The sequence below is a fragment of the Gymnogyps californianus genome, chromosome 16 (assembly GCF_018139145.2).
Source record: "Gymnogyps californianus isolate 813 chromosome 16, ASM1813914v2, whole genome shotgun sequence".
Lineage (NCBI taxonomy): Eukaryota > Metazoa > Chordata > Aves > Accipitriformes > Cathartidae > Gymnogyps > Gymnogyps californianus.
In genome coordinates this window covers 7,070,381-7,085,028 of record NC_059486.1, presented here as the reverse complement: position 1 = coordinate 7,085,028, position 14,648 = coordinate 7,070,381, and the positions used below count along the sequence as shown (strand labels likewise).

General features: G+C 46.9%; 3 protein-coding genes across 4 annotated transcripts in view; 2 read left to right on the top strand and 1 right to left on the bottom strand.

The window, feature by feature from the left end:
• Positions 1-616: 616 nt before the first annotated feature.
• C16H22orf39 (chromosome 16 C22orf39 homolog) lies at positions 617-2,348 on the top strand. The gene is made up of 3 exons (XM_050906944.1): positions 617-640; positions 728-895; positions 1,597-2,348. The coding sequence occupies exons 1-3, from the start codon at positions 617-619 to the stop codon at positions 1,720-1,722; spliced, it is 318 nt and encodes a 105-aa protein (XP_050762901.1). The 3' UTR covers positions 1,723-2,348.
• A 467-nt stretch (positions 2,349-2,815) lies between these two features.
• On the bottom strand, positions 2,816-5,609 carry MRPL40 (mitochondrial ribosomal protein L40). Its single transcript, XM_050906891.1, has 4 exons — positions 5,536-5,609; positions 4,758-4,841; positions 3,572-3,727; positions 2,816-3,204 (listed from the first exon to the last, which is right to left on the bottom strand). Exons 1-4 carry the CDS (start codon positions 5,607-5,609, stop codon positions 2,895-2,897), a joined length of 624 nt encoding a protein of 207 aa, XP_050762848.1. The 3' UTR covers positions 2,816-2,894.
• A 585-nt stretch (positions 5,610-6,194) lies between these two features.
• The window catches only part of LOC127022966 (protein HIRA), a 38,205-nt gene continuing 29,751 nt past the window's right edge, over positions 6,195-14,648 (top strand). Inside the window, exon 1 of one of the 2 annotated variants that reach the window (XM_050906848.1) lies at positions 6,195-6,272. In XM_050906848.1, the coding sequence (XP_050762805.1) occupies positions 6,236-6,272 (37 nt within the window). In that variant the 5' untranslated portion in view covers positions 6,195-6,235. Of the gene's footprint in view, positions 6,273-10,168; positions 10,224-14,648 lie in introns of those variants that run through there. The other variant, XM_050906849.1, reaches the window with a different exon arrangement.

The window sequence follows — 14,648 nt, the reverse complement described above, 5'->3', positions numbered from 1 at the left end:
CTAAGCAATCCCCCTGTAATTGCTTTTTATATTTATAATTAATAACATGCCTTTTAATAGTTCAGATACAATAACGTACTGTAGCAATCTAATGGCACATGTAGGGAGAGGCGAGACCTAGCTTCTCTGCCTGGTGCCGGAGAGGGGAGTACAAAGCTCTGGTGTCCTGCGGTTTGGAATAGCGGTGTCAGCAATAACCTGCGCATCCTTTCCAGTCCCGGCCTGTTGTCATTGAGCCTTTAGATGGGTAACCGGGGGAAACCCCTGTGCTCCCTCCTGAAAGGCCGAGTAAAGGTTCCCTGGTAACCAGCCTGCGTCCCTGGTGTGGTGATTTCAGAAGAAACCCCGCAGCAGTGAGGGCTGCCGCCTGTCGCCAGCGCTGCCGCCCGCGGCGGGAGGCTTCGCGGGAAGCCGGCGGGGAGTTCGGGTTTTCGCGGCGGGGGGTGTTGGGGCGGTGGGGTCACGTGCTGTCCAGGGAGCCCCGCCCCACAGGCAGCCACTGGCTCGCAGGCCCGGGGGCGGGGCGACGAGGCAGCCGGTTTGTGCCGCCCGTCGCCATTGGCCGGGCCCGCGGGTCTCCCCGCAGAGCACGGCGGGGATTGGAGGCGGGGGCAGCATGGCGGGCGGCGGGACCTGGCGGGTGAGCGGGGCGGTGGGGCGGCGGGGGCTGAGGGCGGCGGGCCGGGGCGGCGGCGCGGCTCAGCCCGGCCTCTCTGTCCGCCCGCAGCCGCCGCGGTCGTGCGAGGACTACTGGTGGGAGTGGAAGCACTGCCGCGGGCTGCGGCACGCCTTCCACCACTACTACGCGCACGGGGAGCTGCCGGCCTGCGGCCGCTGGCGCGACGACTACGAGGCCTGCCGCGCCTGGGAGAGGGGCCGCGCCGCCGCCGCGCAGGTACCGCCCGCGCTCCCCGCCTGCCCCTTCCCGCCTCGGGAGCGAGCAGCAGCCGGGAGCGGCGGTCGCTATCCCGCCCGGGCCCCTGCGGGTACCGTGCCCGGGGCTCTGTAGGCCGGTGCTGGTGGGAGAGAAGCCCCGCAGCCGCCTGCGGGCGAGCGGCGTCGGCAGTCACAGGACGGGGAGGGGTTGGCAAAGCGGGCGTCTGCTTGGGGCGGAGGTGGGCAAGATGGTCTTAACGTGCCGCGGGAGGGTTTTCAGTGTTCTGCTGTAAAAGCTCTTGCTTTCACTTACTCTAATATTCCCGTCCTAATACGAAAAGCTGCCACATTACAGGCAAAAAGCATTCCTGGGGTGTCTAGAAACGCTCCTGGCTACGGCCCCGTGAACACTGAAAGACCAGAGCCCTTCAGCACAGGCTGCAGCGTAACTCATCCTTTCAGCCAACTGGGATAACTTCTGGCGGGGAGGGTAGCACATAAGCGGTAGTTTTCTTCATAACGGAGGAGTCAGAGGCAAAATATAAATGTGACATAGTTAAAAGCTTGTATCCTGGCTTACTTAGATAGCATTTGGCACTTCTGTTTAAGCATGATAAATTTCTGTTTGTTTTATCTCAAATAGTCACAGCAGGAAATAAGCTCTGTAAGATAGGAAGGTCCAACACTATTGTGGCAATATTTTTTTTCCCTGTATTTCAGGAAGCTTTGTGCAAGAGTGAAAGAGCTCGAGTTATGGAAAAACAGAAATATGCTCCAGTGTGGATGCTCAGGAAGAGCCCACCACCTGACTGGTATCTTCCACTTGACCAAGACAAACCAAATTAGCAAGGCTGTTTTGCTGTGTTTGGTCAGTAATGTAATACACAGTGCAGAACTATCCTGGTTTTTTTTCTTCCATGTCATCTTGAAATGATCCAACTGTAGCTCTGCCCTGCAATACTTTAGTACTCATTCAAAAATACTGAGAGTTTATTTAAACACCCAGTATTTTTTAAAGGGAGAATCGAGGTGCTTAATTTGATTCTGGTCTCTTACTACTGTCTTACACTTCAGGATTTCATCTCAGCAACTTGGCAGGCAACTCCCAAACTAGTGCACATAGGATGTAGCTCCTCTTGCTAGACAAGGATCTCTTCCCCTGCCAGCCAGTGTTGTGCACTTTTGGAACAAGGTACCCACCCCAGGCCTGCCAGATGGGAAAAGAAAAACAAGCTGGGGCTCCTCCCTGCCGTTTCAGGACAATCACAACCACTGGCATTTAAAAGTCATTTCCCAGATTCACGATTGTCATGGGTGAAGAGCTTCTCACCTGGTGGGATGATGTTGCAGACTCTGAAACTGCAACCCTGCCCCTTTGTGGAACTGCTCTGGAACGCTGGTGTGTGTCGATGGCAGTATTCAAAATCACTACAAAAATAAAGGTTTAAATGAATGAAGAGAGATCTGTTTTGTTTTAGGGCAAACCCTTAGAAACTTAGTTACAAGTTACAGTAGTTACATGACAATATAAAAAAAAACACCTTAATTTTGGCTTTGTCACGGTATGTTTTCTGTTTTCCCTCTTAGATGCAAAAGTACTTCACTGAAGTCTGAAAAGAAAGGCAGTACACAGTCTACTGCTACCTCCCTTATAGTACAGACTCCGATGTGATGACTGTGACATTGTTTCCTCATAGCACAGGAATCTTCCAAGTTATGGTTTATGCTGAACAAAAAAAATGCTGCTCGGGAGTGTATGGAGGGATGACAGATAAAACACACTGTGAAATACTACTTCTTTGTCTTGTTCTAGCATGGCACAAGTGTAAGGTAGTGTAGTTTTTTTGGGGTGTCTTACTACCTAGATAGCCGTTTAAAAATCCCAAACAAACAGATACTTCATTAATATGTTTTTGTACATTCACACACCTACAGCATGTTAACCTGCAGAAGGAATTGTTTATTTCCTCCTCCAGTCGGCTGAGTAGCTCATGCCAGATGAACAACAAACTCCTCCATCACTGCGTATACACTTTGGTGATATCAACACATTTTCCTTCAGGAGGATCGTAACCAGGAAGTGGTGGGGTGTAATTAGGTCCGTCTCTCTCAAAGGGGAAAAGCCCCTTATCTCGTCTGATTGCTGCCTGATACAACTCCTCAGATTCAAGGCGCAGTTCCTTTAGTGCCTCTTGCTGAGCTTCTACAAGGGTCTGAATTGCTTTCTTTTCTGCCTTATCTTGTTTCTGCTTAAACAAACACCACTTTTTCATAAGTAAAACTCTTCTTTCAGTCTCCTCAAATGACAGAGGGGGAAGACTTCGCACCCTGATAAAGAATAAGAAAACACTGTAATAGAGAAATAGCCTGCACCCCAAAGAACAAATTTAAAAAACAAAACAACAAAAAACACCCCCACCACCAACCCCCAAAAACCCCACCAAACCCAGAGAATACATTTCATTCATGCAATGCCTGTGCCGTGTTTTCACGGTCATTCTAACAGGAAATTCATGTTACTATTTTTTCACTACTTTTAGCAGGAGCAACTAAAATTTGCTTTCCACATTTTTGTCTTGGTAGAAGTAGCTGGTTTTGTACCAAGGCTGGCACTATATTGCAGTTTTGCAGAGAAAGAAATTAGAAGTGTTTCTACCATGAATGCAAGCACATGGTGAAAGACAGTCTTACTTACCTGTTGCTATCCGAGTACTTCAGTGGTGGTATAAAATCCTCAATTGGAATCATTTCTGGGGCAGCTTTTTCCAACTTTTTAATCTTCTTTTTCATACGATCCTTCTGTGCTTGCTCTCTCTTTACATCCACTTTCTTCTTCTTCTTTGGTTGTGCTCTACAAGAGAAATAATTACGTGAATGAAAGAAGATATTTTGTCATTTAATTCAACACCAGCAACTTTCACTTCCACTTTACTTTTCTAAGGACTGTTCCTTCCCACTGCTTAATTTGGTCCCTAACAGAAGTTCCAGCCATTAGCTTTATTCAAGTAACGTGATTTCCAGGAGACGGTAATATGTCTTGTGAGATTTCTGCAGGGAGAACTGTGCCTGCCTGAGAAAAGCAACCTCCAATTTTATGCTGAACATCAGAATGACCTGAGGAAGTTCCACAAAAATTGAACTGGAATTGTTTTGCACTAGCTCAGAGTGCAGCAGAGCAGGTAACAGGTTTATCTGCAAATATTCCTGTCATCTCACATTAAAGAAGAGAGTGAGTGGTTTTACACATGCTTTTAAAATTTCCACATTTGGAACCAAATTCAAGGTGCAGATGTTACTCTGCTGTTGTACTTCTCCACGCAGATCCAGTATACCCAAGAGAACATATGCCACACTCCACAAACACAAACTAATCCTCACAGTGGACCTGTGGGATATCATTCCTGCCTTGCAGATCAAACAAACGACCTTTATGGTGTGAAACAGTCTCCCTGATGGTACCTAATAGCTACCAGGATATTTTAAATCTAGTTGCATCAAAACAAAACATGGATACCAAAATGTAACATATACGTAAATGCAGGCTGTCTAGTATACCACTTTATAGGAAAGTATTTTCGGTTCAGCTAGGCTTTCATTTCCATTGTTGCTGAAAAGGGAATTCTGGAGCACAGCATAAATCCAAACATCTCCAACCACTTCTGTGGTTGACAAAGCAAAGACAACTACACACAAGCATAAAGCGATAATTGTGTAGGTTACCATTAAACTCCCCTCAAGAGGCCAACAGTTCTTAACTACTTTTACATACAGTGACTTAAAAGCAACCATCTACAGTTAAAAGTTAATTTGGACTTGGGAAAATGTGTGTTCCCCTAAGGATGAAAAACACTGCTCCGTAACTCCATGGAAGTTGCACTCACCTCATGGGGAGCGACACCCTGAACGCCAGCAGTGAAGTCTGCCAGTGACTTCCTCGGAACGGAACTGTCTGGGGCAGCCAAGAACTGAAGAAGGAAAAGGACCATAAAGCATAAGGAGAAACTAACTTTGATGACATTGATTCTGCACAATATGAGAGCTATTTATTAGTCATAAATTACAGTGATGAGTTTTGAATCATCTTTGGCCACTTAATTCATGACAGTACACAGTGTTTGCCCAGAGATAACCTCAAACTCTTCAGCGAGGTAACTAAATCCAAAATTTGGGCTGTTCAGTGTTGTGAATCCACAGGGTACCAAGAGGCGAAGCAGATACATTTTTTAAGTCTACGAATAGGTTAGAGTAACTTTATTCTTAAGCTCTGATAATGGCCTCTTTGAAGTGCTGATTTTGGAGAGGTAAAACCGCCTCCGTTCAAATTAGGAGGAGACACGCTGTTTCTCAAATCTCGGCGGATGTCACGAAAGCGAGAACCGGCCCAGGTGCCCACGCACGGGCTTCCCAAGGTGCGGAACCAGGCCCGCACACACCACATCCCGCTCCCGACCCCGGAGCGCAGGCCCAGGCCACCGAGGGAGCCCCGGCAGAGCGAGGCCCGCCCCGGGGAGGGGACCAGGCCCAGGGCCCGCCGGGAGAGGGCGAGGCGGGAGCCCCGAGCAAGGGGCACTTCGCTGGGCTTCCTCCCCGCGGGCCTGTGGCAAGGTGGCCACAACGGACGGACCCAGAAAGCCGCTCCCGCCCGGCTCCCCGCCGTACCTGAGCCGGGCGCCGCCGGGCACTGCCCAGGCGCCGCAGAGCCCCTGGCTCGCCCGGGCTGCGGCCGCCAACATGGCTCCCTGACGGTGCCAGCGGTGCGCCCGCGCTCCCCGCCGGCCACGCTGCGACTCCCACGTCCCCTGTTCCGGGTCACAAACGTTCCGCCCAGGCTCGCCACGCTGCTGCGGCCCGGCCGTGGTGCGAGGCCTGAAGGAAGGCCCCGCCCCGCCCGCGGCCCGCCCCGCCCCGCCCCGCCGCCATCGTCCCGCTCCGCCCGGCAGGGGGCGCCCGCCCGGCCGCTCCCGCCCGCCCGCCCTGGAGGCGGGGCGGCGGCGCCTCGCGGGATCTCGCCCCCCGCCGGCCGAGGCGGGGGAACGCCGGGGCTCGGGGGCGGCTGTTTCCCGCCGGGCCGGTTAGGCGGTTGCCAGGCGCCGAGTTCCGGCGTTGCCGGGAGCCGCCGGGAGCCGAGCGGGGGATGCGGCCGGGCGGCGGGGGCTGCGGCACGGGCGGCGCCGGGGCATGGAGCGGCGCTGAGGCGGCTCCGGCCGGCGGAGGGGGCGGGCAGAGCGGCGCGCGGCGGGGGCCCATGGTGGCCGGCGGCCGCTGAGCTCTGCCGCTCGCTCGGCCGCGGAGGCAGCCCGGGCGGAGCCGCCCTGGGGTCCCGAGGGCGGAGGCCGGCGGGGGCCCCGGGCGGGAAACAATGAAGCTCCTGAAGCCGACCTGGGTCAACCACAATGGTGAGGGCCGGCCGGCCGCGCCGCCGGGCAGCAGGTGCCGCGGGGCCGGGCGGGCAGGTGCGGCGGGACACCGGGGCGGGGGGGGGGGGGAGCGGGCCGCGGGCGGGGGCCGGAGGCGGGAGGGGGAGGCGGCGGCGGGGCCGAGGCGCGGCACGGCACACGCGTGGGGCGAGTTTGGACGCGGGCGAGGGGCGGCCGGCGGGGAGCCGGGGACGGCGGCTGGGGCCGCCGGAGCCGTTTGTAGCTGCCGCCTCTCAGCCTGCGGGGCGGCCGCGGCGTGCTCGGGGCCCCGCCGCTTTGGGGAACTGCAGGCGCGTACGCGGGGCGGCGGCGGGCAGGTGCCTCTGGGCGGGCGGCGGTGGGAGCGGGGAGCAACAAGTTCTCACCCCCCCCCGCGGTGAGGCTTGTGCGGAGGCAGCGGGCTGGGAGGCTCGCAGGGGGATGGAGGTGCGAAAACGAAACCGGGATTTCTAGAGAAGCGTGGTTTCCAAGATGCAGAGTTGGGCTGGTGAGTGGGCTCGGCCGGAGCCCGTCCTGCAGAAGATGGCTGAAGGGTTTGGAGCTGTGTCGGTGGCAGCCGCTGGGACCGTTCTCGTCTGGCAAGGCGTGCGTTTGGTGGGGGAGAGCAGGGGCGCAGCCTGCTCCCGGGCTTTGCAGGGAGGGGTGACTGTTAGCTGAAGCCTGAGCTGCTTTTGCCTGCCACGCACGAATGTTGGGCAACTTCACGCTTGTGAAAGTGGAGAGGGATAGTTGGAATCAAGGATAGTCTGTGCAAAAGAGAGAGGAGGCTTTCGTGCAGCGGTCGAGGTACCCCTTGGGATGTACGGACGTCCCGTGCCAATGCGCAACGCTGACCACGGTGGTCTCACGTTACTGAGCCAAGTCCAGTGTTAAAGTCCCTAAATGCAATCATCTTCAGCACTGGTCATCTGTGCTGTTGTTGGCCGTGGGGGAAAAAGATTCTTGTGATAGTACTTTCAAAACAACTCCCTGAATTTATGTAGTATCCTGTCTGCCACTCCTCTAGTGATTTTTGTAGAGATTTTGTGAGCTAAGACACTTTCAGAACGAAGCATCGATACTGACAGAAAGCTCTATACTTTCCTAGTGTGGCGAGTACAGGATAGCATCAGTGTTACATATTTACACCGCTTATGATAAATTTCCAGAGTAATACCTGTACTGTTCCTGGCAAAGCAGTGAGAAGAAATCTAACGTGAAGAGCTCACTTCTGTTTATGCAAGTTTTGTCCTCAAATTCATGCATACAGCTTTATTTCAAGTGCAGATTTTATACTCTGGTGTAAATGTCAATAGCTGGACTCATCTAGCTCGTTGGTATCTAGAATAAAACCAAGCCAGAGACCAGCTTATTCAAGCTAGAAAAGTGTGCTTTGAGTTAAAAGCCGCAGATGCAACTTTACAGCTGCATTTCTGCGTGCATTGTTGTCTTTGTAATTATGCTGCAGATTTTAAGAACAGTAACTTAAGCCTTGAGTTGCAATTCGAATGCATCTTTACTTGAACTGCTCTCCAGGGGCTGTACAGTCAGCGGATGGACCTAGCCTTTTAATGAAAGGTTGTAGTGAACTGAAGAAATGTGGAAGTACTTTGTTTGAGATGTTTTTTACATTTCCACTTGGTTAATCTAAACAAATGTAGCATTTACATCTTAATCTTTGGCTGCCTGTGGGCAGACTGTGCTGTGCCTCTCTGGTTCTTCAGTGGGAGCACACTTAGGAGCAGCTGAATAAAAACTTTCAGCCTAAATCTTTGCAGATCACAGACATTAGATCTGTAACTTCTTTCCTTATTTCTTTAACGGGTGCACCTTTTGGTATGGGTATGTATTTGAAATCTGTAGCAATTTAAAATACATCTAACCATTGCAGAAAATAGTCTTCAGCCAAGCAGTTTGCGGCGAGGCTCCATTTATAAAGCCCTGTGATACTTTGTCTAGTGGATAATGCACTACACAGGGCCTCAATAGTCCCAAATTTTATTCCCATTTCTGCCGCTGTCCTGCTGGGATGAGTTTGGGCAAGTCACTTTGTCATAGTTTCACCACCTGCAAAACAGACATTCATCACTGGCTTCATTTGTAAAATGCTTTAAGGTCTGCCAACGTATGCAGGACTATATAACGTTCATGCGTTCTTATCCTTGGGGCAAGGAGTGCAGGATAAAAACTGGTGAGTTTAGTCGGCCTCTTGTAACATACCGAGGTTCCAGATCCTGCAGGCATCGCTGCATGCAAGGAATCTCCATCACTCTTAATGGGCCTACCTATTTGCTCTGAAACCTCTCCAGAAACAGGGTAAAGATAATTTATACTGTGTGTGCTGGAGACTCATTGTGATAATTTTTACTCCTTTTGTTTTTCCCACGGGCACAAGAGGCTGCTTTGCTGTTGTTGGCTTGTGAGCAAGAGTCCTGATAGCAAGCCTGGCTCTTCCACACCAGATCAAGGTGCTGTCATTCCAGCCTTTCCCTCTCCCCAGTCAGTTTTGGGATTTGTACTTTACTAAACGGACTAGAATGAGTTTAATGATGCTTACAGGCATACATCCTCCATGAGATAATAGACATTAGAAGTTAGTGTTGTAGCAGGGAAATTCAATACACCTGGGAATCATATGCTGCTCAGCCAAGATGCTGTGCATTTACAGTAAAAGCACTTCAACACATTTTGGCTCTACAGGTTTTTGTCTTGGAGTTCTTAATGTCGCTTTATCTGAGTACTTATTTCTTCTTCAGATGCATTTTCCGTAAGCTTTTCACACTCTTAATGTGGGTTTATTAAATTTTGCATGAAATTCTCATTATTGTTGTCTTCTCTTCCGTGTTTATTTGACTTAGAGCAAGGAAGAATATTGCAAAGTGCAGTCTAATGGTGGGGGCAGGAACGGATGACTGTAAGATACAGATGGTGTGGTTTGCTTCTCCTTCCCAGTTTTCCATTCAGTACCTCTATAAAGATGCATCGCGCGTCCAACGGTTGCATATACGTATTCGGCACACGAGGTTTTGAGAGCCCTGGTGCTTAAAGATGGCTAATGCAGGCAAACGCTGAGCCCTGCAGGAAAGGAGATCCCTTGCCATTCCGAAAAACGCGTGCAAACCCCAAGGTGCTGTTCATGTATAACAACTTGTAGAAATTGGAGCCTGCTTTTGTTTAAATATAGGCACGGAGTTTATTATCTCTCCAAGCTGTAATGGTGGAATGTAAATATTTGAATTGATTTGTGAGTCATGTTAGATGTTATGTATCAGATGGGCTGGAAGCAAAATGAATAGAAACTCATTCATGTTGTGGCAGAAATTCACATAAAATTGTCTTTATATTTCATTGATTATTGCCTAAAGTTAAATAACAAACAAAAATGACACAATATTTAAAATTGCTTTTTTTCTTCAGCTGCTGTATTTTTGTAAAGATGGGACTTTCGCCTTGGGTTTGAATTATCTTACGTGAAACTTTTTGTTCCAAGCTTGTTTCATTATCAGTATTTCTATAAGTACATAATGTATATTTGGGTTCTTTAAACAAATATTCCAACAAGACATCTGGTCTATCATAAGGTGTTCTGTTTTTAATGAACCTGGTTTGCTCCTGTATGCAGTGTGATACTGGGAGCTTCAATAATTTAAACTTATTTTTTTAGAAATTATTGCAAGAGGGCAAAATGTCTTAAAACATACTGTTAGATTTTAATGTTACTGCTTAAGTATCACTTACATTTTGTTTTGATGCATGATTACTGTTAGGAAATTCAACACATCTCCAGTTAGGAGCATGGGAAAGCATTCAGTCACTTTGAAACAGGACCCTTGTGCCTTTTGGCTTGTTTCAACAGGATCTAACAACGTAATCAGATAAAGACATGGACCTGGGGAAGGAAGCGGTTGCTATCAAATAATGGCTCCTTCTCCGTTTTTTTGAGAAAATGAAGTAAGTGAGGAAAAACCCAGTATCTGTGATCAGTTGATAAACCACAAGTAGTATGGAATGAGTCTTACAGCTTTAACCTGTGACAGTTATCCATCACTGTAAATGGTATTCCCTTGATAACGGTACCCTGGAGGAAAGAGCACCCTGGTAATGATGTTGTCTTGCTAAATTTCTGTCTTATGATCACTTAATCTGCTCTCTTTCTTTTTAAATTATTTGACATCTCTAGATTGATAAAACTGGAAACAAATGTAAGTCTTGGTTTACTGGGGCAAACAATCTAATGATTATTGAACTTGTTCTGTATTTTAAGGGATAGACATAAAAGTGTAGAGAGCAAACTTATTCAAAACAAAGAAATTCCTTCTAGATTGTGAAAGAGTTAATATACATTCATAATATGTAGGTTTACTAGTGATTCCTTTCTTTACATCTAAGTAATCTAATTTAATCATGACAAGCCCTGTGTTTCTCAATAGCCAAGAAAAGCATGCGCAGCTCTGGAGCAGGACACTGGGAAGATTTTCCTTTCCAAGTTGGTGCATTGGTGTTCTAATGCCTCTTACAGCTAACACTGAAACTTTGAACATGCCACTGTGAACTCCGTGTGTGTTTCACCTGTTTCTGTGCTCGTGAATATGAGTATGTAACAAAACTGGCTTGAAACTTCATGCAGTGTTTGTGCTAGGTAGGAACTGAATTGTTTGTGACATTGATATGCTTCTTTCTAATAAATAGTAAAGCTACAACTCCTTTCTGAGGATTGGTCAAAGGGTCCAAATTAGGTGCTCTCTAGTCTGGATTACACCAGTGTGAGTCTCTACACTTTCAGGTGCTGAAACACGCAGTAGCTCTACTACTGCCTGAAAAATGGATGCAAATTATCTTTTTAGCTGAAGTGGTAGAAGCTCAGGTTCCTATATCCAGTAGGTACTGTTTCCTGCAGGCATCCGAACAGGGCTGCTGCTACGCTTGCCTTCACCAACAACAGGTCCTTGCAGCCAAGAATGAAATCCTGATGCCCTGTGGTCCTGAGCTAGTTCATAAGTAGTTGCTTCCCTCTTTGATTTGCTCTTGTCAGTTTAAGTTTATGCTTTCCTCCACTAATAAAATTACTTCAACTTACAGTTGAAGTAGAAGAGCACAGTGAAAGTGTTGTGAACTCAAAACTGTGAGCTCTAAAATGAACAGTCCATGTTTAATTTTATTACCCCCAGATCTTGGAATAATATCCAAAGCCATTTGAAATAAAATCCAGACTGACCTGTAAATAGTATTTCGTCCAGGTTGACTTGTAAGTATTCTGTTGTGCCAGTACGTGACGTGGCATTTTGCAGTTGTTGTTTGTATTTTGATTAATGCAGCATGTCTATTAAGAAGAGGATGTGACAGGTTGAGGCTGGGTGTAGTTTGTCAGATATCCTGTATATGGAAAATGGAAGACTCTTATCTGTACAAACTCCTAAAAGTCTGGAACTTGATTTAGTAAACTAATGTTTCTCGGGAGAAAAAGCATGTCTTTAAAGGTTAACCACTAGATGCGTCTAGACATTGCTGGTGAGATTGAAATGTATGAAACTAGTCCAATTTATTAGGAATTATCCATCAGATGGAAACAACATTTACTTGGCTCTTACAGGAGGTTAATTTGATGGGCCTCATGTTCACAAGTCATCGTGCTTTAAGCTTATTGGCAAATTCTGCGGAAAAGCCCAAGTTTACTGGGTAGATCATTGTGTATGATTAGTTAGTTACCTGTGGAATAAGATCACAGTTGAGCCACATAGGAAACTTGATTTGTTATTGAGGGCTTCATTTATTACCATCGCCTTTCCTGAGTGCAAAGTCCATACCCTTTTTAACCTTCGCATATAAAATAATGCCCTGTGACCTAACAACTTCCACTGAGGTCTGAGTTTTTAGGATTATAATAATTTATGAAAATATCTGCTCAGTGCTCATTAGATCAAAACCCAAATTTATGCTAGGAAAAGAACTAAAAAGAAAACATTATCCTACTACATAAATACATGGATCATTTGCGTTTGAACACTGTCTTCAATGCCAGTTCCCCTCCATGTCACAAAATACAGGAGAACTGAAAGAAGCTCATAGTGGAGAGACCAGAATGATCAAAAGTGTGAGACAGCTTTGGACAAGGGATGACTAAGAGTAGGACTCTTTGGGCTAGGAGTGGGAGGACTGAGCTGGAGACATGATGAACGCATGTAGAGTTGTGAGCAGCAGAAAAGGGGTGAATGTCAAGTGATTTTCCTTCACTGTTCTCCTGTACAAGAATTAAGGGGTGTTGAAGTAACAGATAGCAGGTGCAGGATACTTGAAGTAGGTGGTTCTTCACCGAGTCCATGGCTGAGCAGTGGATCTCTTTGTGTTAGGGGCTGTTGATGTTAATTATGGATCTGAGAAATGGCTGATTGAATTTCTAGAAGAAAAGTCTGTTGAGGGCCTCTGATTCAAGAAGTCAGAGTTGGAAATTTTTTGGAGCTGGAAGATTATCCTAGGAAGAAGCATTGTGTGCTTACCATTGTACAGATCCCTAGGGAGGTATCTAATGCTGGTTTCTGAACACAGAGTACTGGGCTAGGTGGACATTTTCCCTGGTGTGGCTAACTTCAAGCTTTTATGGTGAATTTGTAGCTAAGTTACCTCTGGCTTCATAAGTAAAATAATTTGCTAAATTTCATCAACCCCATTTGTGGATCTGTGCAAAAACTTTGCCCAGAAGGAGGAAGAGAGCTGATGTTACTGCTCCTGTAGAGTTGTGCTCTTAAGGCAGAAATTGGAGAGGCTATGATAGTTTTAAACACCTAGTAAAGGAAAGGAAAATTATATCATGTCAGTAATTTGTGCAAAGCAATGGGTGCAATGACTTATTTCACAATCTTTTGGAATGTATAGCATATCTGTTTTGCCTGAATAATGAGAAGCCAATGTGTCTGTCAGACGAACTTACCAGCGTGTGCTTTGGTCATGGCTACTTTTTAATGCAGACTTTTGGGAAAGAAGAGTGGTGGAATCAGAGCAGAGGAGGAACGAGTCTTCCTGTATAAGATGGCTGCATCTCTTAAACCAATTTTAAATACTGTATTGTTAAACTACAAACCACCTAAACTCTGAAGCCTTGTTCATGGGTGCCATGCTGGCTCTGGAAGCCGTAATTTCTCCTGATTATTGATGCCCCTGTGTTAGAGGTTAGTGTTCCTTCTGATTTGCTGGGGAACTGTTTCCTGTTGGTGCGAATGATACATAGGCAAAACGAGCCAGGTTCATACAATTAAAAGGTCTTTGATAACTGGCTTCCTAGAAGGATTGCTCTCCTCTTCAAGTCTAATGGCAAATTTGAGAATATAGTAAGTCTTCTTGCCCAAGACTGTTGACACGGATTGAAAAGGTAGCCTTTTCCACCTATAAGGTCTACAGAATGACCTGTTTCCATAAGTGTCAGTGGGTTAAACTATTTCAGATGATGCACTGGTTTAATTTAAGGGAATTTCCACATCCTGGGAAGGGCAAAAAAAAGTTTGTTTCTTGCCTGTGCTTCTCTAAATATTCAGCTTAGCCCTGTATGTTGCATTCAAGTTAATAGAATAAAAGATAGAATCAGGCACAACACGCTTAAGAAAAGCAACAGCTAAGTCTCAGCTTATGTGTTTTATGCAGTCTGAAGGACTTGGAAGGAATGTAAGCTGAGTGCCATCTTACTATAGTTAAGGTCTTTTCTTGGCTGCCTGTACAAATTTTAAGGGGAATCACATGTCAGAGTTGCAGTGTAAATCCAAATAAAATAAACTTTAAAACAAGTCAACATCAAGAATATAAAAGTTGACATGAAGCAAGATGCATATCCCTCAAAGTAAGAAATACTGGATATTTGGATGAGGGTTTTGTTAGCAGTTCAGTGTGAAGGAATTCAGATGCTACAGTTGGAACATAAAACCTATTGCTGGATAGATTCTCCAGGTTTTATCGTTTATGTCTTAACATATCATGAAGATACAGTGCAAGAATTAACATACATGGGAAGTTTATCAAGTAATCTTGGTACGTGGGTACTAGTTCTTTTGGCTGTTTGATAAATTGCCTTATTTTATACTGGCATGTGTGTGATCTTGTTTGCAGAAGCATTCCAGTTTGAAAGGGTTGGGACTGCTGCCAAAAATTATTTGAATGTGGAAATCACATGCGTGTTCTTTCAAGTAATCCTTAGTGGTAGGTCTTTGAGCATCATTGAAAGGCAGTAAGCTTACTTCTCCCCTCCTCCTTCTCCTCCTGCAAAGGTTAAAAGAACTGTGAATATATAAGAGAGTGTATGTGATCCAGTGGTCGGAGCAGAATAGGCTGAGAGTGAGGGTTGTCTGGTTTCCAAAGCTGCTCCCCAACTATGTTAGTTATTTGTTATAGAGT

Excerpts from the sequence above, each read along its gene's own strand:
- C16H22orf39 (XM_050906944.1), top strand. The coding sequence starts at position 617 with ATGGCGGGCGGCGGGACCTGGCGG. Across the intron at positions 641-727 it reads CGGGCGGCGGGACCTGGCGG|CCGCCGCGGTCGTGCGAGGA; the intron begins GTGAGCGGGGCG and ends GTCCGCCCGCAG. Across the intron at positions 896-1,596 it reads GCCGCGCCGCCGCCGCGCAG|GAAGCTTTGTGCAAGAGTGA; the intron begins GTACCGCCCGCG and ends CCTGTATTTCAG.
- MRPL40 (XM_050906891.1), bottom strand. The coding sequence starts at position 5,609 with ATGTTGGCGGCCGCAGCCCGGGCGAGCCAGGGGCTCTGCGGCGCCTGG. Across the intron at positions 3,728-4,757 it reads AGGGTGTCGCTCCCCATGAG|AGCACAACCAAAGAAGAAGA; the intron begins GTGAGTGCAACT and ends TTTCTCTTGTAG. Across the intron at positions 3,205-3,571 it reads AAGTACTCGGATAGCAACAG|GGTGCGAAGTCTTCCCCCTC; the intron begins GTAAGTAAGACT and ends ATTCTTTATCAG.